The sequence below is a fragment of the Cetorhinus maximus genome, chromosome 1 (genome assembly GCF_964194155.1).
Source record: "Cetorhinus maximus chromosome 1, sCetMax3.hap1.1, whole genome shotgun sequence".
In the NCBI taxonomy this organism is placed as follows: domain Eukaryota; kingdom Metazoa; phylum Chordata; class Chondrichthyes; order Lamniformes; family Cetorhinidae; genus Cetorhinus; species Cetorhinus maximus.
Genome location: NC_135879.1, coordinates 245,063,936 through 245,088,485, shown reverse-complemented (window position 1 = coordinate 245,088,485; position 24,550 = coordinate 245,063,936). Strand labels below are relative to the sequence as shown.

General features: G+C 51.5%; 1 protein-coding gene across 2 annotated transcripts in view; it reads right to left on the bottom strand.

The window, feature by feature from the left end:
* Window positions 1-2,811: 2,811 nt before the first annotated feature.
* The window catches only part of LOC144688516 (heat shock 70 kDa protein 12B-like), a 73,687-nt gene continuing 51,948 nt past the window's right edge, over window positions 2,812-24,550 (bottom strand). For both annotated transcript variants that reach the window (XM_078555187.1, XM_078555196.1), the window contains exons 9-13: window positions 11,909-11,995; window positions 10,671-10,775; window positions 7,129-7,387; window positions 4,219-4,322; window positions 2,812-3,454 (exon numbers count right to left, since the gene is read on the bottom strand). In XM_078555187.1, coding sequence (XP_078411313.1) covers window positions 2,814-3,454; window positions 4,219-4,322; window positions 7,129-7,387; window positions 10,671-10,775; window positions 11,909-11,995 — 1,196 coding nt within the window. In that variant the 3' untranslated portion in view covers window positions 2,812-2,813. The remainder of the gene's footprint in view (window positions 3,455-4,218; window positions 4,323-7,128; window positions 7,388-10,670; window positions 10,776-11,908; window positions 11,996-24,550) is intronic.

The following is a 24,550-nucleotide window of genomic DNA, read 5'->3' as shown; positions in this document are numbered from 1 at the left end:
ACCCTCTGAACCTCCCATTGAGACTCACTCAGCTAACCTGCCCTCTGGGCCTCCCATTGAGACTCACTCAGCTAACCCACCCTCTGAACCTCCCATTGAGACTCACTCAGCTAACCCGCCCTCTGAACCTCCCATTGAGACTCACTCAGCTAACCTGCCCTCTGGGCCTCCCATTGAGACTCACTCAGCTAACCCACCCTCTGAACCTCCCATTGAGGCTCACTCAGCTAACCCACCCTCGGAGCCTCCCATTGAGACTCACTCAGCTAACCCACCCTCTGAACCTCCCATTGAGGCTCACTCAGCTAACCCACCCTCGGAGCCTCCCATTGAGACTCACTCAGCTAACCCACCCTCTGAACCTCCCATTGAGGCTCACTCAGCTAACCCACCCTCTGAACCTCCCATTGAGGCTCACTCAGCTAACCTGCCCTCTGTGCCTCTCATTGAGGCTCACTCAGCTAACCCACCCTCTGAACCTCCCATTGAGGCTCACTCAGCTAACCCACCCTCTGAACCTCTCATTGAGGCTCACTCAGCTAACCCACCCTCTGAGCCTCTCATTGAGGCTCACTCAGCTAACCCACCCTCTGAACCTCCCATTGAACACGTTACAACAACAGCAGAATCTTCAGGCTGGTGTGTGGGTGGTGGAACCTGCACCTCAACGCTTAAAATGTCGCCCGAGTGTCCCGATGTCAGGGCGCGGCATCGCGATATTTTAGTCGGTGGGCACGCTCTGCAGCGGGACGCGCGCCCGCCATTAATTATAGGCCTTGTTAAGGCCCTTAACCCTTCAACGGACCAGGGTTTTGAGGGGCCCGTGCGAGATTCGGGTCGGCGCATGGGCCCAATGGGCAGGCGGGTAGGTGATTTATTTACAAACCTCACCCAGTGGCGGGAGGAGGTTTGACAGCGGTTTTAAACACGTTTAATAAAGTTTTTGTTTATTTCATTAACACGTCCCGTCTCGTGTGACATTTTCCCATGAGGGGGACATGGTAAAGAATTTTCTATCGTTGTATTTTCTATATTTGCCAGCCTTTCAGCGATCTCCCTGAGGCTGCACTCAGCCTCAGGGGGATGTGCGCACTCTCGCATTTGGGGAATTCTCCGCCCCGCCCACACAGGAAGCGCTTGGCACTTCCCGTCGGGCGTCACGCTGGGTGGGCCTTAATTGGCCCGCCCACTTAAAATGGCGGTGGGGCCTGTATCGGCGGCGGCGATCAGCTGCCTGCCCGCCACCGAGCCGGTGGGGCCCACACGCCCACCAAGGGCAAAATTCTGTTTGTTTAAGGAAACCGCATTTGCCAATTTCCACTCCTTAAAATATTCTCCCTTCTCCAACTCAATGCTGCACAACCAACCACAGCTCGTTCCTGTCCATTAACGCAGGTTAACACTCCCCCTGTCCTGAGCAGCAGTGTCCAGTCTCACACTGGACAGTGCATCAGGCGGAATCACAGAATGAAACATATTGGCTGTCCTCTTGCAGGCAATTCCTATCCTCCTCTCACTGCCTAACACAAAACCAATTCAATAAGGACAGTGTAGAGGGAGCTTTACTCTGTATCTAACCCCGTGCTGTGCCTGTCCTGGGAGTGTTTGATGGGGACAGTGTAGAGGGAGCTTTACTCTGTATCTAACCCCGTGCTGTACCTGTCCTGGGAGTGTTTGATGGGGACAGTGTAGAGGGAGCTTTACTCTGTATCGAACCCATAGTGCAGTTGCATTCTCCTCTTTCTCTGGATCCTCACTGCAGTGTATAAAACCCATGTCCACTGTGATTTCTGGAGTCAGTGAAGGACCCTGGTTGGGCTGATGGGATGTGACTTCACTGACCGTTACACCCAGTCAGTCACAAACCAGTTAGGGTCGGGATAGGCTAGGGATCAACCTGCGATTTGCACAGGCAGAGGGTGATTAAACAGCAGCCAGGCCAAAACACTTGTGTTGTACTTGTAGCACAGACTGCCTGCTCATACCCAGCTGGCCATTCTCCATTGCTCAATCACTTGAACTTCACCACAAACCTGAAATGGAAAAGGGCCCATTGCCTGGCACTAACTCCCTCTCGAGCCTAGTCTATTACAGCTCTCTCCAACCACCCGCCCACTGCTCCCCCACCCCCACCCCCACCACCCATCCCCGTAAACCTCCACTCATCCAAAGCTCTGCTACCAATCTCCCGATGCCCCGTGCTCACTGACCTCCCGGTTAAGCAAGGCCCCGACTTTTGAATTCTCATCCTTGTTTTCCAGTCCTTCCATGGCCTCTCCCCTCCTTATCCTTGTCACCTTTACCAAGCCCAACAGCCCTGTGAGATCCCTGCGCTCCTCCAGTTCTGACCCAGGATAATCCCCAATTGCTATCGCTCCACCATTGGCGGCCGTGCCTTCAGCTGCCTGGGCCCGGAGTTCTGGAATTCCCTCCCTAAACCTCTCTATCTCTCTAGCTCTCTCTGTTGCTGCAAGATGCTCCTTGTGCAGCTCAGTCTTATACTTTGTATGAAATCGCTCCGATGAAGGACGGTTTGGGAGGTTTGACTCCAATGGAGGTGCCATATAAATGCAGGTTGTTGTTGGCGCTCAGGGCCTGTTGTCACTCGGTGGCTGGGTGCGCGGAGTACGCAGTGACTGAACCTGACTGGACACAATGGGAGACCCCACGAAATGATCACTGTTCCCTTCACCTTGCCCAATGCCCATCTCCTGCTTCTCGTACCCCCCCCACCCCACCATCCCCCTCACTAAGGACCCCCCCACCCCCACCCCCCCACCCCCCCCCAACCCCCTCCCCCCACCCCCCCTGGGTTAATTGGACAGGAAGTCGATCGATGCTCTCACGGACTGGGAGGTGGCCATGTCCATGGCAGTGACCCGGATCTCGGTGTCTCCGAACTCCATGCTGGCACGGATCTCGCGCCGCGGTTTCCTGGGGGTGAGCTTGTCTGTGTCGGACAGTTCCAGACTGACCGTCCCACACTTGCGAACCTCGGGGTCACTGATGTACAGGACGTTCTCTTGGCCGCTGCAGTAGATGTTGATGATGATCTTCCTCTGGCCTTGCCTGGCCGGCATGTAGCTGCGCTGTATCACTTCGCCCAAGGCGACCGACTGGTCAACCGAGACAAACTTGTCGAATACGTCAGTGCACCACTGGGTGCCCTCCTTGACCAGGAGCTTCTCCCTCGGGTGCTTCCCCTCCACAAACTTGTTGAGGACGCCCACTCCATAAGTCAAAGGGGAACGCCTGACCCGGACGATGGTAGGGTCAAGGCCGAACAGCACGGCCCCTTTAAGGATGGTGAGGCCCACGTCTTGGGGGATGATGACCCGACAGATGTTGCTGAAGGCTTGCTGAACGGCCTGCTGGAGAATGGGAGACTCCGCAAAACCACCAACCAAAAAGAGGAACTTCACTCCAGCCACTTCCGGCTTGTTCATCAAGTTCTCTGCAAAAGAGAGGACAATCGGATTTCTCCAAGTGCTTCAGTCTCTCGCTCCTCAATAAATTAAACCATGAATCAATATCCAAACAGGTTCTTACTCTATATAAACATTGATGTGAGTGGGAGTGAGGGGTGTGACTCTGTGTAAACACTGATGTGAGTGGGAGTGAGAGGTGTGACTCTGTGTAAACATTGATGTGAGTGGGAGTGAGAGGCGTGACTTTGTGTAAACATTGATGTGAGTGGGAGTGAGGGGCGTGACTCTGTGTAAACATTGATGTGAGTGGGAGTGAGGGGTGTGACTCTGTGTAAACATTGATGTAAGTGGGAGTGAGAGGTGTGACTCTGTGTAAACATTGATGTGAGTGGGAGTGAGAGGCGTGACTCTGTGTAAACATTGATGTAAGTGGGAGTGAGAGGCGTGATTCTGTGTAAACATTGATGTAAGTGGGAGTGAGAGGTGTGACTCTGTGTAAACATTGATGTGAGTGGGAGTGAGAGGCGTGACTCTGTGTAAACATCGATGTAAGTGGGAGTGAGAGGCGTGATTCTGTGTAAACATTGATGTGAGTGGGAGTGAGAGGCATGACTCTGTGTAAACATTGATGTAAGTGGGAGTGAGAGGCGTGACTCTGTGTAAACATTGATGAGAGTGGGAGTGAGGGGTGTGACTCTGTGTAAACACTGATGTGAGTGGGAGTGAGAGGTGTTATTCTGTGTAAACACTGATGTGAGTGGGAGTGAGAGGTGTTATTCTGTGTACTCACCAATGTGAACCACGACCTGTTTGACGGTTGGCTGGAAGAGCTCAGCGATGGCCTCTGGAGTCATTCGCAGCATTCCCTGGGAGGACCACTTCACCAGCTTATTGCTGTGGAAATGAAGAGAGATACAGCCTCTCAGATTAGGGGTCACAGCATTGCACAAACACATCGGCGCCTAACATGTGGGGAGCTCAGGGGTCCTGAAGAGTGGTGGGTGCCAGAAGCCTGTGGGCCTTAGGCCAATGGCTTCTCCAGGCTGTGACTGGAGCCAGAAGCCCCAGCAGGAAGTGTCCAGCTTACAGCTCATTACGATTGGGACTCTGAGCCAAGGTAAAGGTTATTGCTGGAAAAAGAGACATGTTGAAGCGTTTCACCTTGCACTCATCAGGACTCTTCGCAAGAATACCAATGTAAGGGGCAGACAACAATTTATACTGCATATGAAGAGAGTGCTGATTGATTAGCAAGTGGACTCTGAGTGGTAGAGGCATTGCCATGGAGAATGCACTAGTAATGGTGACTGACAGTTAACTGCCAAGTATTGTTGGAATTTTAAACCGAGCAGCTTGATCCTGATTGGTCAAGGCATTGCCCTGAGGAATAAGTCAGCAAACGGCTGATGCTTAAGGTAAAGGTTCTTTCCTGTGCTCTGATTGACTGCCTGAGCTGCCTTGCTGATTGGCAGTGCCCTCTGTAAACAGGCCGCTGATAAAAGGACGGATATGAAAATGGCCACTCATCTCCAGGGAATCCATCTGCTCCTCATTCTGCATTTAGACTGACATAGATAATTCTTCCAAGGGATCTACCAAGGGAACAAAACATCCACATTGTCCATGGAGCCATCAACCAGTCCAGCTGGGAATGGAGAATTTTAGTTCTGAGGAAAGACTGGGTCGGCTGGGATTGTTTTCTTTGGAACAGAGGAGGCTGAGGGGAGATTTAATCGAGCTGTATAAAAATTATGAGGGGCCTCGATAGGGTGGATAAGAAGAATATATTTCCATTAGCAGAGAGGTCAATAACCAGGCAAATAGATTTAAAGTTATTGGTAGAAGAATTAGTGGGGAGTTGTGGAGAATTTGTTTTCACCCAGAGGTGGCAGCAGTCATCGAAAAACACACTTGGATATGCACCTGAACGTGGATATGCACCTGAACGTGGATATGCACCTGGATGTGGATATGCACCTGGACGTGGATATGCACCTGGACGTGGATATGCACCTGAACATGGATATGCACCTGGACGTGGACATGCACCTGAATGTGGATATGCACCTGAACGTGGATATGCACCTGGACGTGGATATGCACCTGAACATGGATATGCACCTGGACGTGGACATGCACCTGAATGTGGATATGCACCTGGACGTGGACATGCACCTGAACGTGGATATGCACCTGAACGTGGATATGCACCTGAATGTGGATATGCACCTGGACGTGGACATGCACCTGAATGTGGATATGCACCTGGACGTGGACATGCACCTGAATGTGGATATGCACCTGAACGTGGATATGCACCTGGATGTGGATATGCACCTGAATGTGGATATGCACCTGAACGTGGATATGCACCTGAACATGGATATGCACCTGGACGTGGACATGCACCTGAATGTGGATATGCACCTGAACGTGGATATGCACCTGGACGTGGACATGCACCTGAACGTGGACATGCACCTGAACGTGGATATGCACCTGGATGTGGATATGCACCTGAACGTGGATATGCACCTGAATGTGGATATGCACCTGAACGTGGATATGCACCTGAATGTGGATATACACCTGAACTTCGATATGCACCTGAAGTTCCACAACCCACAGAGTTATGGGCCAAGGGTTGTAAACTGGGATTAGGATGGATAACTCCTTTCAACTGGGCCGGACATGATGGGCTGAATGGCCTCCTTCTGTGCTGTAAGTTATCTATAATTCTATGATCAACATTTCCATGGCTGCTTCAACCCTATGTTGTGTCAGCAATGGCTCAGTGGGCAGCACTCTCATTTCTGAGACCGAAGGTTATAGGTTCAAGTCCCACTCCAAACATTACAGTGCACTTCAAGGAAGATATCATTGGCTGGAAAACACTTTGGGGGCATCCTGAGATCACGAAAGGCGCTATCTAAATGCAAGTCTTTCCATAATTGTGCAACCACCCCCTGCTCTCCACCAGTGCCCCCCTGATGTTGGCCAATGCCCCATGGTGTTCTGGTGCAGTATGTAGTAACCTCCTGTAGTGTAGCCAGCTTCAAAACAATAGATGGGATAAAAGGGTTAAATTATTAAGACAGCTTGCTGGCTAGGCACCCCCGGCACTGCCGAATTTGAAGGCAGGGGTTGGGGGCACATCAAACCCAGCAGGTGGCCTGCCCACGGCCTGTCTGCCCACCTCTTCAACAAAGAGCGTGACTGAGAAAAGGTTAAGGGTCGACCTTGTGAATATAAAACAAATGTTAGAAAGAACAGAGGTCTCTGAGTTAAAATGGGCAGACACGAGTCGCCGATTGTCCGATTGCTTTACAGAAAGGAATGCTTGCTCCAAGAAATGATTGGGGGCCCTAGAAAAGGGATGTCTTGTGTCATGAGAAATATGGGAAATCATTTTTTTTCCCCTGATTTGTTCTGCGATGATTTAAGTGTGCAGTAAAGTTTTTGTTTAAAGAAAGGGGGTGCTTTAATGGCATGTTAATTATGTTAAGATACACAGATGAAAGGCATTAGTACCTCGAGTACTTATAGAGGGAGAATGCTGGGCCACTGGGTTAGTGGGTAGGAAGCAGACATAGACAATGCTGCATTCGGTGAATAACCCTATTGTCAAGAGAAGTGTTTGTGTCTAGTTTTATACTTTGCAAACTGGCTTGGGGTCAACATAATATGTGATATTTGTTACCTGTTCTTTTTCAGTGCAGTTTCCACGCTCTGTCCTTTATACTTTCTGTAATAGTCGATGAAGGAGAAGGGTAAGGAGATATTCAGGGGATTAACTCTCTTGGGGGAAGCTGTCCTTTTTCGTGCCTCAAAGGCTATCATCAAATCCACCCAGGCTGCCGGCCGCTTCACCTTAAACCGCTCAACATAATCAGTGCCAAAGATCTGGCACAGCATCTTCTCGAAAGCAAGGTCCACTCCAACTGCTCCGTATGGTCCTCCTGCGGGAGATGGGACAGTGAAATTTGAGGAAGATAGAGAGGGGAGGTAATTGAAGATAAGATGTCAGTTGTGGGTCGCTCTCTTCCCTCGGAATCCGAATGTTATGGGTTAAATCCCACTCCAGAGCACATTATCTCAGCTGACCCGTGGTAAAGTTACTGGACTGGTAATCTCAACGCCTGGACTAATTTTCCAGATTATTGTAAAATCCCATCTGGTTCATTAATGGGAAGATGTTGCCAAGGGGCAGCATGTAGATGAGAAATAGCAGGATAGGTCCACCAGAGGTAATGGTGCGGGAGCAGGGAGAGGGGACATTACAAGTGACTCTCTGACTATGAGTAGATAGGTAAGAATGGGACCAGGAGAGAGCAGGTCCCACGCAGCTGGACGACAGTGGAGAGGGTTTGGAAGAGGATGGTGTGGTCAACATGTCAATGGCTGCAGACAGGTCGGGATGGATGAGGAGGGAAAGTTTACCTTTGTCACAATCACATAGGATGTCATCTGTGACTTTAATAAGAGCTGTTTCAGTCCTGTGGCAGGGGACAGAAACCTGATTGGGTTCAACTGCAACTTTAAAAAGGAAATTGGATAAATTATGGAAAAGGAGAAATTTGAACGGCTATCATAGAATCATAGAAACTTACAAAACAGAAGGAGGCCATTCAGCCCATCGTGTCTGTGCTGGTTCTTTGAACATCCCTCTCTCTTCCTCAAGTCCCTATCCAACTCCCTCTCATATTTGTGAATCAGCCTCCTCCACTTTTCAGATGAATGTTCCAAGTTTCTTGTTGCCAATCTTTGTCTCATCTGCCTTTTTCTGCTGAATCAATGCAGGAACTCACCAAGGCTCCTTCAACAGCACCTTCCAAACCCATGACCATTACCATCTAGAAGGTCAAGGGCAGCAGATAGATGGGAACACCACCACCTGGAAGTTCCCCTCCAAGCCACTCACCATCCTGACTTGGAAATATATCGCCGTTCCTTCACTGTTGCTGGGTCAAAATCCTGGAACACCCTCCCTAACAGCACTGTGGGTGTACCTACACCACATGGACTGCAGTGGCTCAAGAAGGCAGCTCACCACCACCTTCTCAAGGGGCAATTAGGGATGGGCAATAAACGCTGGGCCCAGCCAGCGAAGCCCACATCCCGTGAATGAATTAAAATAATGATAAGAACTGAAAGGAGTAATGGACCCAAAAATGACCCTTGGGAAACACGGCTGCAAACGCCTCCCAGTCTGAAATGCCCAAGTTGGTGGTAGAGGCAGAAACTTTAAACTCTTTTTAAAAAAGGTACCTGGATCTGCACCTAAGGTGCTGTAAGCTGCAGGGCTATGGGCCGGGTGCAGGAAGGTGGGATTAGAAAGGGCACCTGGGTGTCCTGGGGCTAGCATGGACAAGATGGGCCGAATGGCCTTCTTCTGTGCTGTAACCTTTCTATGGTTCTATGGTTTCTGGCTGTGCTGTGATTCGGTGAACTCGGGATTTTAGTGCCTCTGTCAGGTTATCAAACAGCCACTGGATGGTGCCAAAGCTCCTTGCTCTCGACGCCCCGACAGGAAGGAAGGCTCGGCCTTGTTTTCGGTCATTGAGCCTGTGCCAGATTCCTGCAGCCTCGCAGCAACATTAAGATTAAAAAAAAACACCCTGCAAGGTCTTTTTTTTTTTTTGCCTGTGTTTTTAAAGATAATTCTCTCTCTCTCTGATGCAAATGTCTTTCACATCCTATCAGGAAGGGTAGGGTATGTGGTACCGGCCCTAGCGACGTCGAGGTCAGGAGTTCAAATCCCACGATGGCCATTCATCGCGTCATCTGGCGCAGAAGGAGGCCATTCGGCCCATTGTGCCCCTGCTGGCCCTTTTCAAAGAGGTAAAAGCAAAAATACTGCAGATGCTGGAAATCTGAAACAAAGACGGAAAATGCTGGGAAAAACTTAGCAGGTCTGGCAGACTCTGTGGAGAGAGAAAAACAATAGAGTTAAAGTTTCGAGTCCTTATTGACTCTTCTTCAATGTTTATTCAATCTTCTTCAGTGTTTAATTCACTGCCAATTCTCTTCCAGGAACGCCCACCTTGAAGATGTACTGCTCTTCTCTCCGACCGGAAGAAGAGTCATACAGGACTCGAAACGTTAACTCCTGTTTCTCTCTCCACAGATGCTGCCAGACTTGCTGAGTCTTGACAGCATTTTCTGTTTCTCTTTCAAAGAGATGTCTCACCTCTGGTTCTCCGGCCAGTCGTGTTTGGATTCACTAAGCCTGGTGATGATTTAACAGCCAGCGCTGCTGTTTGACGTGTAAACTCAACTGGTTTGCTAATGCCCTTCAGAAACATCTCCAACTGGCCTGGCCTATATGTGTCTCCAGACCCTTTTTGATATATGGCTTAACAAGCTACACAGTTGCTGCAATATATCCAAAAGGGCCCAGTCTGTGCTCAGGTTAAGAAGGAATGGGCAGTAAATGTGCTGTTGACTAATAAAGGAGCTGTAGCCACTGAGCTTTTCCCATGAGGTGGGATGTAGAGGAACCTTCAACATCGTACTTCAGAAGGAGGAGGAGTATCCAACGGTCAGTTTAAATGTCCATCGAGCAATCTCCTAAACTGTGTCAGCTAAACTGGTTGCCCAGTGGGTGGCCCTCTCCCCCTCTCGGTCAGAAAGTCATGACTTGAGTTCCACTCGGGAGACTTGAGTCTATAGTCCAGGCTGACAGTCCCGGTGCAGGGGGAGCTGTACTGTAGGAGGCGCCGTCCTTAAACCAAGGCCCTGTCTGCCCTCACGGGCGGATGTAAAAGATCCCATTGGAAGAAGAACGAGGGAATTATCCCTGGTGCCCTGCTCAATATTTATCCCTCAACCTACATCACTGATGATCTGCCTATGACTGCATTGCCGTTTGTGGGATCTTGCTATGTAGAAATTTGCTGCCATGTTATTCCAGCCCCCACCCGGTCCCACACCTCTCTCTGTACCCCATTCCCCTGGCTCCAACATGCCTCTGTCACCTATATTATTACAGTGACTACACTTTATAAAATTACTTCATTGACTGTGAGCAGGACATCCTGAGGTTGTGAAAGGCGCTATAGAAATGCAAGTTCTTTCTTTCCAGCTGTTATTTCATGATCAAAATCATTGATAGATAAAGAGGGATTGGAGGTGAATTGTCCAGGAAGCAGGGAGGAAGGTGCTGGCCCAGGAGCTGCTCTGGGAAAGAGTCTCTCTGCCTCGCACTCAGCCTAGTCACCGCACCAGTTTCAGGGACTTCACCTGAGGCTTTGTAGAGTTCCTTCAGGGTCCCCTGAGGCTGCTCAATCTGGTGAACCGTGAGATCAACAGTGCCCCCACCACAGTCAGCCACGATGTAACAGTCACCTGGAAAGGGAGAGAGAGAGAGAAAGTCAGGCCAACACTCATGTACATCAGCCAATCCATTAAACCGAGAGAGGCTAGTCAGGTACAGCGAGAGAGAAAGGGAATGGGGTGCTGGACAAGAGAGAGAGAGAGACAATGGCGTACAGGATGAGAGAGAGCGTGAGAGAACCGACACAGGACAAGAGAAAGACAGAGAGAACGGGATACAGGATGAGAGGAGATTTGATAGAGATGTTCAAGATCATGAGGGGGCTGGACAGAGTAGATAGGGAGAAGCTGTTCCCACTCGTAAAAGGATCAAGAACGAGGGGGCACAGATTTAAGGTGATTTGCAGAAGAAGCAAGTGTGAGGTGAGAAAAAACTTTTCCACACAGCGAGTGGTTTGGGTCTGGAATGCGCTGCCTGGAAGTGTGGTGGAGGCAGGTTCAATCGAGGCATTCAAGAGGGTATTAGAGGATTATTTAAATAGAAACAATGTGCAGGGGTACAGGGAAAAGGCAGGGCAATGGCACCAGGTCATAATGCTCCTTTGGAGAACCAGTACAAACATGATGGGCCGAATGGCCTCCTTCTGCACTGTAACGATTCTGTGATACTGAGAGAGCGAGAGAAAGAGAGAGAGACTGGGATAGAGGACAAAAGAGACGCAAAGAGATACAAGACTAGAGAGAGAGAGTGAACAGGATACAGGATGAGAGAGAGAAAGAGAGAGAGAACGGGATACAAGACACAGGATACAGGAGAGAGAGTATGGGATACAGGAACAAAGAAAGAGAAAGATTGAGACAGTGCGCTACAGGTTGAGAGAGAGAGAGAGAGAGATGGGGTATAAGAGACGGTAAACTGCATTATCATTTGTTACCCCCCCAGTGGGTATAAGCCCAGCACTGAGTGTCCCGTTAATGGTATTATATCCCACGCCCACCTCTCTCTCGCACTCTCTGTAGGGTGGGTGTCCCCTAAGTCTGCAGGCAGCGAGGGTCCATCACTGGCTCAGTGAATCAGCAAACAGCAAACTCTGTTGGTCAGGATCCTGCAGCAACTCTCTGAGTGTTGGACAGCGTCAGAGAGCAGGCCGTTAGTAGTGATCACAGCACAGCACAGGAGGAAGGTGAGGGAGGTTGGTCAGTACCTGTCTCCATTTCAGCCCACAGATCGCCAACTCCGCTCTCCATCTGGAACGTTCGACTCTGCCTCAATCGTCGGAGCTGCTCCCGAGCTGGAAAAGTCAGGGAATCAATCAAACATCTGTGAGACAGCAAAACACTGGGAATCGGGACAGGCAGTATTACTGAAGCAGAAGGAGAAATAACTCCCTGTGCACTGGGGTTAGATACAGAGTAAAGCTCTCTCTATACTGTCCCCATCAAACACTCCCAGGACAGGTACAGCACGGGGTTAGATACAGAGTAAAGCTCCCTCTACACTGTCCCCATCAAACACTCCCAGGGCAGGTACAGCACAGGGTTAGATACAGAGTAAAGCTCCCTCTACACTGTCCCCATCAAACACTCCCAGGAGAGGTACAGCACAGGGTTAGATACAGAGTAAAGCTCCCTCTACACTGTCCCCATCAAACACTTCCAGGACAGGTACAGCACGGGGTTAGATACAGAGTAAAGCTCCCTCTACACTGTCCCCACCAAACACTCCCAGGACAGGTACAGCACGGGGTTAAATACAGAGTAAAACTCCCTCTACACTGTCCCATCAAACACTCCCAGGACAGGTACAGCACGGGGTTAGATACAGAGTAAAGCTCCCTCTACACTGTCCCCATCACTCTCAGGACAGGTACAGCACGGGGTTAGATACAGGGTAAAGCTCCCTCTACACTGTCCCCAAAAAAAACCCCCAGGACAGATACAGCACGGGGTTAGATACAGAGTAAAGCTCCCTCTACACTGTCCCCATCAAACACTCCCAGGACAGGTATAGCACGGGGTTAGATACAGAGTAAAGCTCCCTCTACACTGTCCCCATCAAACACTCCCAGGACAGGTATAGCACGGGGTTAGATACAGAGTAAAGCTCCCTCTACACTGTCCCCATCAAACACTCCCAGGACAGGTATAGCACGGGGTTAGATACAGAGTAAAGCTCCCTCTACACTGTTCCCATCAAACACTCCCAGGACAGGTATAGCACAGGGTTAGATACAGAGTAAAGCTCCCTCTACACTGTCTCAGTTGAGGAGATGGTGAGAATGTGTGCGGGTGGAAGTGAGAAAGGGAGACAGCAGGTTTGAGCTGTAAGGCTTGGTGTATTGGGGGATACGGGGAGATGAATTGAGGGGTGTATTGTGTGGGCAGTGAGAATGTTTTGAGGATATAGGGAAGGGGGGAGAGAGGGATGTGTTTATGGAAGGGAGTGAGGGATATAGTGAAGGGGGGAGAGTGGGATGTGTTTATGGAAGGAAGTGAGGGATATATTCCTGATGGAGTTGTTCAGCCTCTGCTCCAGTTATGGATTCAGTGAGGGATGTGTGGGGCAGTGATGTGTGTTGACGTGCTGTGTGTTGACGTGCTGTGTGTTGACGTGATGTGTGTTGACATGCTGTGTGGGGCAGTGCTGTGTGTTGACGTGCTGTGTGTTGACGTGCTGTGTGGGGCAGTGCTGTGTGTTGACGTGCTGTGTGTTGACGTGCTGTGTGTTGACGTGCTGTGTGGGGCAGTGCTGTGTGTTGACGTGCTGTGTGTTGACGCGCTGTGTGTTGACGTGCTGTGTGGGGCAGTGCTGTGTGTTGACGTGCTGTGTGTTGACGTGCTGTGTGTTGACGTGCTGTGTGTTGACGTGCTGTGTGGGGCAGTGCTGTGTGTTGACGTGCTGTGTGTTGACGTGCTGTGTGGGGCAGTGCTGTGTGTTGACGTGCTGTGTGGGGCAGTGCTGTGTGTTGACGTGCTGTGTGTTAACGCGCTGTGTGTTGACGTGCTGTGTGGGGCAGTGCTGTGTGTTGACGTGCTGTGTGTTGACGTGCTGTGTGTTGACGTGCTGTGTGTTGACGCGCTGTGTGTTGACGTGCTGTGTGTTGACGTGCTGTGTGTTGACGTGCTGTGTGGGGCAGTGCTGTGTGTTGACGTGCTGTGTGTTGACGTGCTGTGTGGGGCAGTGCTGTGTGTTGACATGCTGTGTGTTGACGTGCTGTGTGGGACAGTGCTGTGTGTTGACGTGCTGTGTGGGGCAGTGCTGTGTGTTGACGTGCTGTGTGTTGACGTGCTGTGTGTTGACGTGCTGTGTGGGGCAGTGCTGTGTGTTGACGTGCTGTGTGTTGACGCGCTGTGTGTTGACGTGCTGTGTGTTGACGTGCTGTGTGTTGACGTGCTGTGTGGGGCAGTGATGTGTGTTGACGCGCTGTGTGTTGACGTGCTGTGTGTTGACGTGCTGTGTGTTGACGTGCTGTGTGTTGACGTGCTTTGTGGGGCAGTGATGTGTGTTGATGTGCTGTGTGTTGACGCGCTGTGTGTTGACGTGCTGTGTGGGGCAGTGATGTGTGTTGACGTGCTGTGTGTTGACGTGCTGTGTGTTGACGTTCTGTGTGTTGACGTGCTGTGTGTTGACGTGCTGTGTGTTGACGCGCTGTGTGTTGACGTGCTGTGTGTTGACGTGCTGTGTGGGGCAGTGGTGTATGTTGACGTGCTGTGTGTTGACGTGCTGTGTGTTGACGTGCTGTGTGTTGACGTGCTGTGTGGGGCAGTGCTGTGTGTTGACGTGCTGTGTGCTGACGTGCTGTGTGTTGACGTGCTGTGTGTTGACGTGCTGTGTGGGGCAGTGCTGTGTGCTGACGCGCTGTGTGTTGACGTGCTGTGTGTTGTCGTGCTGTGTGTTGACGTGCTGTGTGTTGACGTGCTGTGTGTTGACGTGCTGTGTGGGGCAGTGCTGTGTGTTGACGTGCTGTGTGTTGACGTGCTGTGTGTTGACGTGCTGTGTGGGGCAGTGCTGTGTGTTGACGTGCTGTGTGTTGACGCGCTGTGTGGGGCAGTGCTGTGTGTTGACGTGCTGTGTGTTGACGTGCTGTGTGTTGACGTGCTGTGTGTTGACGTGCTGTGTGTTGACGTGCTGTGTGTTGACGTGCTGTGTGTTGACGCAGTGTGTGTTGACGTGCTGTGTGTTGACGTGCTGTGTGTTGACGCGCTGTGTGTTGACGCGCTGTGTGTTGACGTGCTGTGTGGGGCAGTGATGTGTGTTGACGTGCTGTGTGTTGACGTGCTGTGTGTTGACGTGCTGTGTGTTGACGCGCTGTGTGTTGACGCGCTGTGTGTTGACGTGCTGTGTGTTGACGTGCTGTGTGTTGACGTGCTGTGTGTTGACGTGCTGTGTGTTGACGTGCTGTGTGTTGACGTGCTGTGTGTTGACGCGCTGTGTGTTGACGCGCTGTGTGTTGACGTGCTGTGTGGGGCAGTGATGTGTGTTGACGTGCTGTGTGTTGACGTGCTGTGTGTTGACGTGCTGTGTGTTGACGTGCTGTGTGTTGACGTGCTGTGTGTTGACGTGCTGTGTGTTGACATGCTGTGTGTTGACGTGCTGTGTGTTGACGTGCTGTGTGTTGACGTGCTGTGTGTTGACGTGCTGTGTGTTGACATGCTGTGTGTTGACGTTCTGTGTGTTGACGTGCTGTGTGTTGACGTGCTGTGTGGGGCAGTGCTGTGTGTTGACATGCTGTGTGTTGACGTGCTGTGTGGGGCAGTGATGTGTGTTGACGTGCTGTGTGTTGACGTGCTGTGTGTTGACGTGCTGTGTGTTGACGTGCTGTGTGTTGACGTGCTGTGTGTTGACGTGCTGTGTGTTGACGTGCTGTGTGTTGACATGCTGTGCCTGGGGAATCGGCTGCGTGGGAGAAATATTTCGTGACCCCACCTCTGGACTCAGGAAGTCCGATATTTTCATTTCCCTGACAACGTATCCTGAGGGAAATACCCAAGCTTTCTTATTATGTCTCGCTGTACAGGGAGCCGCCTGTTAACCTCTGCTCAACACTTCATGGCCAAAGTCCAAATTATATTTTATTTCTTCTTCCCAGGGATGTGGGTGTCACTGGCTAGCCAGCATTTACTGCACGGACCTAATTGCCCTCATCTTGTAGAAAACTGTTGGACATTGTCCAGAATAGGCCGTTCATTAGCTGGACAGAGCAGTGATAGAACACATCCGGCATCCAAACACACAATGGGAGCGCTGAGATCGTTTTCTCTGCAGAACTGAGGGAGCGCCGCACTGTCGGAGGGTCAGTACTAAGGGAGTGTGGCACTGTCGGAGGGTCAGTACTGAGGGAGTGTGGCACTGTCGGAGGGTCAGTACTGAGGGAGTGTGGCACTGTCGGACGGTCAGTACTAAGGGAGTGTGGCACTGTCGGAGGGTCAGTACTGAGGGAGTGTGGCACCGACGGAGGGTCAGTACTGAGGGAGTGTGGCACTGTCGGAGGGTCAGTACTGAGGGAGTGTGGCACTGTCAGAGGGTAAGTACTGAGGGAGTGTGGCACTGTCGGAGGGTCAGTACTGAGGGAGTGTGGCACTGTCAGAGGGTCAGTACTGAGGGAGTGCTGCAGTATCGGAGGGTCAGTACTGAGGGAGCGCTGCACTATCGGAGGGTCAGTACTGAGGGAGTGCCGCACTATTGGAGGGTCAGTACTGAGGGAGTGCTGCACTGTCGGAGGGTCAGTACTGAGGGAGTGCCGCACTGTCGGAGGGTCAGTGCTGAGGGAGTGCCGCACTGTCGGAGGGTCAGTGCTGAGGGAGTGCCGCACTGTCCGAGGGTCAGTACTGAGGGAGTGCTGCACTGGTCAGTACTGAGGGAGTGCTGCACTATCGGAGGGTCAGTGCTGAGGGAGTGCTGCACTCTAGGAGGGTCAGTACTGAGGGAGTGCCGCACTGTCGGAGGGTCAGTACTGAGGGAGCGCCGCACTGTCGGAGGGTCAGTACTGAGGGAGTGCTGCACTGTTGGAGGGTCAGCACTGAGGGAGTGCTGCACTATCGGAGGGTCAGTGCTGAGGGAGTGCTGCACTATCGGAGGGTCAGTACTGAGGGAGTGCTGCACTATCGGAGGGTCAGTACTGAGGGAGCGCTGCACTATCGGAGGGTCAGTACTGAGGGAGTGCCGCACAGTCGGAGGGTCAGTACTGAGGGAGTGCTGCACTGTCGGAGGGTCAGTACTGAGGGAGTGCCGCACTGTCGGAGGGTCAGTACTGAGGGAGTGCTGCACTGGTCAGTACTGAGGGAGTGCTGCACTGTCGGAGGGTCAGTGCTGAGGGAGTGCCGCACTGTCGGAGGGTCAGTACTGAGGGAGTGCTGCACTGGTCAGTACTGAGGGAGTGGTGCACTATCGGAGGGTCAGTGCTGAGGGAGTGCTGCACTGTCGGAGGGTCAGTACTGAGGGAGTGCCGCACTGTCGGAGGGTCAGTACTGAGGGAGCGCCGCACTGTCGGAGGGTCAGTGCTGAGGGAGTGCTGCACTGTCGGATGGTCAGCACTGAGGGAGTACCGCACTATCGGAGGGTCAGTGCTGAGGGAGTGCTGCACTATCAGAGGGTCAGTGCTGAGGGAGTGCTGCACTATCAGAGGGTCAGTACTGAGGGAGTACTGCACTGTCGGAGGGTCAGTACTGAGGGAGTGCCGCACAGTCGGAGGGTCAGTACTGAGGGAGTGCCGCACTGTCGGAGGGTCAGTGCTGAGGAAGTGCCGCACTGTCGGAGGGTCAGTACTGAGGGAGTGCTGCACTGGTCAGTACTGAGGGAGTGCTGCACTGTTGGAGGGTCAGTACTGAGGGAGTGCCGCACTGTCGGAGGGTCAGTACTGAGGGAGTGCCGCACTGTCGGAGGGTCAGTGCTGAGGGAGTGCTGAACTGGTCAGTACTGAGGGAGTGCTGCACTATCGGAGGGTCAGTGCTGAGGGAGTGCTGCACTGTCGGAGGATCAGTACTGAGGGAGTGCCGCACTGTCGGAGGGTCAGTACTGAGGGAGCGCCGCACTGTTGGAGGGTCAGTACTGAGGGAGTGCTGCACTGTCGGAGGGTCAGCACTGAGGGAGTGCCGCACTATCGGAGGGTCAGTGCTGAGGGAGTGCTGCACTATCGGAGGGTCAGTACTGAGGGAGTGCTGCACTATCGGAGGGTCAGTACTGAGGGAGTGCTGCACTATCGGAGGGTCAGTACTGAGGGAGTGCCGCACTGTCTGGGAGTCAGTACTGAGGGAGTGCTGCACTATCGGAGGGTCAGTACTGAGGGAGCGCTGCACTATTGGAGGGTGAGTACTGAGGGAGTGCCGCACAGTCGGAGGGTCAGTACTGAGGGAGTGCTGCACTGTCGGAGGGTCAGTACTGAGGGAGTGCCGCACTGTCGGAGGGTCAGTACTGAGGGAGTGCCGCACTGTCGGAGGGTCAGTACTGAGGGAGTGCCGCTCTGTCGGAGGGTCAGTGCTGAGGGAGTGCCACACTGTCGGAGGGTCAGTACTGAGGGAGTGCTGCACTGTCAGAGGGTCAGTACTGAGGGAGTGCTGCACTGTCAGAGAGTCAGTACTGAGGGAATGCTGCACTGTCGGAGGGTCAGCACCGAGGGAGTGCTGCACTGTCGGAGGGTCAGTAATGAGGGAGTGCTGCACTGTCGGAGGGTCAGTACTGAGGGAGTGCTGCACTGTCAGAGGGTCAGTACTGAGGGAGTGCTGCACTGTCAGAGGGTCAGTACTGAGGGAGTGCTGCACTGTCAGAGAGTCAGTACTGAGGGAATGCTGCACTGTCGGAGGGTCAGCACCGAGGGAGTGCTGCACTGTCGGAGGGTCAGTAATGAGGGAGTGCTGCACTGTCGGAGGGTCAGTACTGAGGGAGTGCTGCACTGTCAGAGGGTCAGTACTGAGGGAGTGCTGCACTGTCAGAGGGTCAGTACTGAGGGAGTGCTGCACTATCGGAGGGTCAGTACTGAGGGAGTGCTGCACTGTCGGAGGGTCAGTACTGAGGGACTGTTGCACTGTCAGAGGGTCAGTACTGAGGGAGCGCTGCACTGTCGGAGGGTCAGTACTGAGGGAGTGCTGCACTGTCGGAGGGTCAGTACTGAGGGAGTGCTGCACTGTCGGAGGGTCAGTACTGAGGGAGTGCTGCACTGTTGGAGGGTCAGTACTGAGGGAGTGCTGCACTGTCGGAGGGTCAGTACTGAGGGAGTGCTGCACTGTTGTGGGGTCAGTACTGAGGGAGTGCTGCACTGTTGTGGGGTCAGTACTGAGGGAGTGCTGCACTGTCGGAGGGTCAGTACTGAGGGATTGCTCCACTGTCGGAGGGTCAGTACTGAGGGATTGCTCCACTGTCAGAGGGTCAGTACTGAGGGAGTGCTGCACTGTCGGAGGGTCAGTACTGAGGGATTGCTCCACTGTCGGAGGGTCAGTACTGAGGGAGTGCTGCACTGTCGGAGGGTCAGTACTGAGGGAGTGCTGCACTGTCGGTGGGTCAGTACTGAGGGAGTGCTGCACTGTCGGAGGGTCAGTACTGAGGGAGCGCTGCACTGTCAGAGGGTCAGTACTGAGGGAGTGCCGCACTGTCGGAGGGTCAGTACTGAGGGAGCGCTGCACTGTCAGAGGGCCAGTACTGAGGGAGTGCCGCACTGTCGGAGGGTCAGTACTGAGGGAGTGCCGCACTGTCGGAGGGTCAGTACTGAGGGAGCGCTGCGCTGTCGGTGGCTCAGTACTGAGGGAGTGCTGCACTGTCAGAGGGCCAGTACTGAGGGAGCGCTGCACTGTCGGTGGGTCAGTACTGAGGGAGTGCCGCACTGTCGGAGGGTCAGTACTGAGGGAGCGCTGCACTGTCAGAGGGCCAGTACTGAGGGAGTGCCGCACTGTCGGAGGGTCAGTCAGCAGGAGAGTGGGGAGAGTTCATTTCAAAAAAGAGCAGCAGGCAGAGGCTTCACTGAAAAAATAATGTAGAGCGGGGAGTCTTCATTTTATAAAGAGGGAAGAGAGCGGGGAAACATCATCTAAAAAGTGTGGAGAGCAACGAGGCTTCATTTAAAAAAGAGCTGAGAGAGTGTGGAGACTTCATTTTAAAAAGATTGCGGAGAGAGCGGGGAGACTTATTTAAAAAGACAGGGGGAGCGAGGAGATGTCATTTTAAAAAGAGCGGTGAGACTTCATTTCAAAAGGAGTGGAGATTTTCATGTGAGATCAGCAGTGGAGTGACCTCACGAACCACAACGAGACAGGAGTGCAGGGCAAGCGACCGATTGGTGAGTATTTCTAGTCTTTAGTGTGTTTAAGGGCATAATTTTCCCATTGACGTGTGGGGGGGTGGGGCCTGCTCGCCGATGTGTAAATTGACGTGCGCTATCGTGATATTTTATTGGGCAGCTGGATGATCTCCGATGCGTGCCCGCCATTAATTAACGGGCCGCTTAAGGCCCTTGAGGCACCAATCGACAGCGATTTTTCAGGTTGGCGCACGGGCACAACGGGCAGGTGGGTAGGACACATTTGTATAAACCTCCTCCACGGGCGGGATGAGGTTTCATGCAGGGTTTTAAAAATTTTAATAAAGTTTTTCTGCTAATTATGAACATGTCCCATCTCATCACATGAGGGGGACATGTTGGGGAATTTTTTTTTCTCTATTTTTAATATTTTTCAAAGTGTCAGCGATCTCCCTGAGGCTGCACTTAGCCTCAGGGGGATGTGCGCTCTATCGTGCGCATGTGCGAAAGAGCGCACTCTCGATTTTGGGGAATCCCCCCCAACTGCACAGGGAGTGCATAGCGCTTCCTGCCGGACATCACGCTGGGTGGGCCTTAATTGGCCCGCCCACTTAAAATGGCGGCAGGGCCCGCTTCTCCGGCAGGGATTGGCTCCCCACCCACCAGAGATTGGGTCGGGCCCGTGCACCCAACAGACAGAAAATTCTACCCCTGGAGTCCACATTCAGCCTCCAGGGGAGCCACCTTTGGGAGGAGAGACGCAGGCAGGGCCAAGAGGTTGTCCAAGGTGGAAGGGGCTGTAGAAGACGTCACTATCCTGCTGCCAGGGTAAACAGGCAGTGAAGCAGCTACCTCAATATGTCTGAGGTGCAGTGCCGAAGGAGGCTCCGTCTCTTAAGGGAAACAGTCAACTATATCTGTCAGATGATAGGCCCTGAGATCTCCACTAACTGTGTGGGTGGACACCCCATGCCAGTGGCTCTAAAGGTCACAGCTGCCCTCAACTTCTATGCCTCTGGATCCTTCCAGGGCTCAGTGGGTGATCTTTGCGGTCTCTCCCAATCAGCTGTCCACACTTGTGGAAATTCTGCCCAAGGTCTCTAGTCTTTTTTGCCTCATTTGCTTAAAAATAGCTTGTTATGTATAGGATCGATACTGGTGTGTAAAAAATAATTACAATAAAGTGTAAAGAGCAGGAATACTAGAGTTATTAGTTAATAACTTAAATAAAATATGAGAGTGATGGCAGGATGGGTTATGTGTTGCTGCTGCTGCATGTGGGAGCTGCTGGACACCAAGTTGATCCGGGGCGGACACATCTGTACCAAGTGTTTGCAGCTCGAGGAACTTTGGATCCGAGTTAAGGAGGTGGAGTCTGAGCTGCAGACATTGTGCCACATCAGGGAGGGGGAAAGTTACCTGGACACTTTGCCCCAGGAGGCGGTCACACTCCTCAGATTAGATAATTCGACTTTGGTCTGTGATCAGGGACAGGAGGGTGTGACTGCAGGTGAGGCAGGTATGGGGGACCCTAGGGAGTAGCGTTCGAGGAGCCTCAGCCCCTGCAATTGTCCAGCAATTACGAGGTTCTTGCAAGCTGTGTGGATGAGAACAGGGACTGCAGGCAGAGTGAACGAACTGACCACAGCCCTGTAGTATAGGGAGCCATTCGAGTGGGGGGGGAGGAAATGGGAACATGGTAGTGACAGGGGATAGTATAATTAAGGGGATAAATACTATTCTCTGCAGCCGTGAGCATGAGTCCCGAAGGCTGTGTTTCCTGCCCGGTGCCAGGGTTAAGGACATCTCTTCAGGCTGCAGTGGAACTTGAAGTGGGAGGGGAGGGATCCAGTTGTCGTCCATGTTGGTACCAATGACATTGCGAGGACTAGAAAGGAGATTCTGCTGAAAGAATTTGAACAGTTAGGAGCTAAATTAAAAAGCAGAGCACCCAAAGTAATAATCTTGGGATTACTAACTGAGCCATGGGCAAACTGGCATAGGGTATATAAAGTCAAGGAGTTAAATGCTTGTCTCAAAGATTGATGTGGAAGAAATGGGTTTCATTTTGTGGGACAATGGCACCAGTACTGGGGTAGAAGGGAGCTGTTCCAGTGGGATGGACTTCACTTGAACCGTGCTGGGATCAGTGTCCTGGCAGATCGAATAACTAGGGCTGTAGAGAGGGTTTTAAACTAAATAGAGGGGAGGGTTCTGGAGAACTTACAAAACTTGTAGGCTTACAAAACAAAAGGATTTGGCAGCATTGCAGGACAGCTATTTAGGCAATGATGCCCAGAGTGTGACACGAAGGGACAGAGTGTCCAAACATAAAGGGGGAAATTTTCTCCCCGTCAGGGGCGCTGAGCGGGAGCGGGCGCAGGCGGGTGCGCAGCCAATTGCCGCTTGCGATCGGCTGCGCACCGCCATTTTACGTGGACGGGCCAGTAATAAAAAGACAAAACTAAAGGGTCTATATCTGAATGCACGTAGCATTTGAAACAATAGAAATAAATAAGTATGATCTGATTGCCTTTACTGAGACATGGTTACAGGATGACATAGATTGGGACCTGAATATTGAAGGGTACATGACATTTAGAAGGACAGGAAGTTAGGAAAAGGTGAAGGGGTAGCTCTGTTAATTAACGATGGTATTAGCACATTAGAGAGGGATGACCTAAGTTCAGGAAACCAGGGTGTAGAAGCGGTTTGAGTAGAGATGAGAAATGATAAAGGCAGAACTCACCTGTGAGAGTAGTCCACAGGCTCCTAATTGTCACTAATAACTAATAATAGGACAGATTTTAAAGGAAGAGAGAATGGGAGCTTGTCAGAAAGGAATGGTGATAATCCTGGGGGATTTTAATCTACATATAGAGACTGGAAAAATCAGATGGGCAAAGGTAGCCTAGATGATGAATTCATAGAAGGTTTTTGGGACAGTTTCTTAAAACAGCACGTTCTAGAGCCAACCAGAGAGCAGACTATACTCAAACTAGTATTGTGCAATGAGGTAGGGTTAATTAATGACCTCATAGTGAAGGCACCCCTGGGTAGCATATGATTGAATTTTGCATTCAGTTTGTGGGAGAGAAGGGTAGGTCTAAGACTAGTATTTTAAACTTAAATAAGGGCAATTATGAGGGCATGAAAGCTGAGACAGCTAAAGTGAACTGGCAAATGAGGTTAAGGGATAGGTCAATAGAAATGGAGTGGCAGACATTTAAGGGGATATTTCAGAATACAGAGAATAGATACATTCCAACGAGAAAGAAAAATTCCAAGGGAACAACACACCATCCGTGGTTAACTAAAAAAGTTAAAAACTTGATAAGGAAGAAAAAACTAGAGTACAAGAGAAAGTTAGCTGGACATGTAAAGACAGATAGTAAAGAGCTTCTATAGTTATTTAAAAAAGATAAGAGTTAAAGTGAGTATTGGTCCTATAGTAAGTGAGTCTGGGTAATTAATAATGGAAAATAAGGAGATGACGGATGAATCGAACAGGTATTTTGTATCAGTCTTCACTATAGAGGATATAAGTTCCCAGAAATAGCTGTAAGTCAGGAAATTGAAGGGAGGGAGGAACTCAGGAAAATTACAATCACCAGGTAAGTGGTACTGAGCAAATTGTTGGAACAGCGGCTGACAAGTCCCCGAGTCCTGATGGACTTCATCCTAGAGTCTTAAAAGAAGTGGCCAGTGAGATAGATGATGCATTGGTTTTAATTTCCAACATTCCCTAGATTCAGGGAAGGTTCCATCTGTTTGGAAAATAGTGAATGTAACTCCTTTATTCAAAAAGGGAGGCAGACAGAAAGCAGGAAACTACAGGCCGGTTAGCTTAACATCTGTCAGAGGGAAAATGTTAGACGATATTATGAAAGATATTTTAGCAGGGCACTTGGAAAAATTCAAAGCAATCAGGCAGAGTCAACATGGTTTTGTGAAATGGAAATCATGGGGCAGGATCTTCCGGTCGGTGAGCGGGGGCAGGGCCCACTCGCCAATGTGTAAAATGGCGCAGGGATACATCAGGTGGAACTCCCGACGTCACCCCACGTCATTCCCATTTTCAGGTCGGTGGGGGCACAGTCGAGTCAGCTGTGCACCCGCCGACCTGTCAACGGCCAATTGAGGCCATTGAGAAACTAATTAACATCATTAACGGACCTGCCCGTCCAACCTCAAGGTTGTCGGGCAGGCCAGGAGCCCTGGCGGGCTTCAGAAAAAGCATCAAACCTTCATCCACGGGCGGGATGAGGTTTCATGAGGGTACTTAAATTTTTACTAAAGGTTTCAGTTAAAGTTATGGACACGTCCAAACTCACGTGACAGCATCACATGAGGGGGCATGTCAGGGAAACTTTTCTATAATTTTTATTGCAAACTTTAATTCGGCGCCGATCTCCCTGAGGCAGCACTTAGCCTCAGGGAGATGTGCGCTCTTTTGTGTGCATGCGTGAAAGAGCGCACTCCTGGCTGAGGGAATTCCCCCTGCCCACACAGGGAGCGCATAGCGCTTCCTGGCGGACGTCACGCTGGGCGGGCCTTAATTGGCCCACCCACGTAAAATGGTGGTGCACCCCCCGATCAGGGGCGCTGATTGGAGATGCG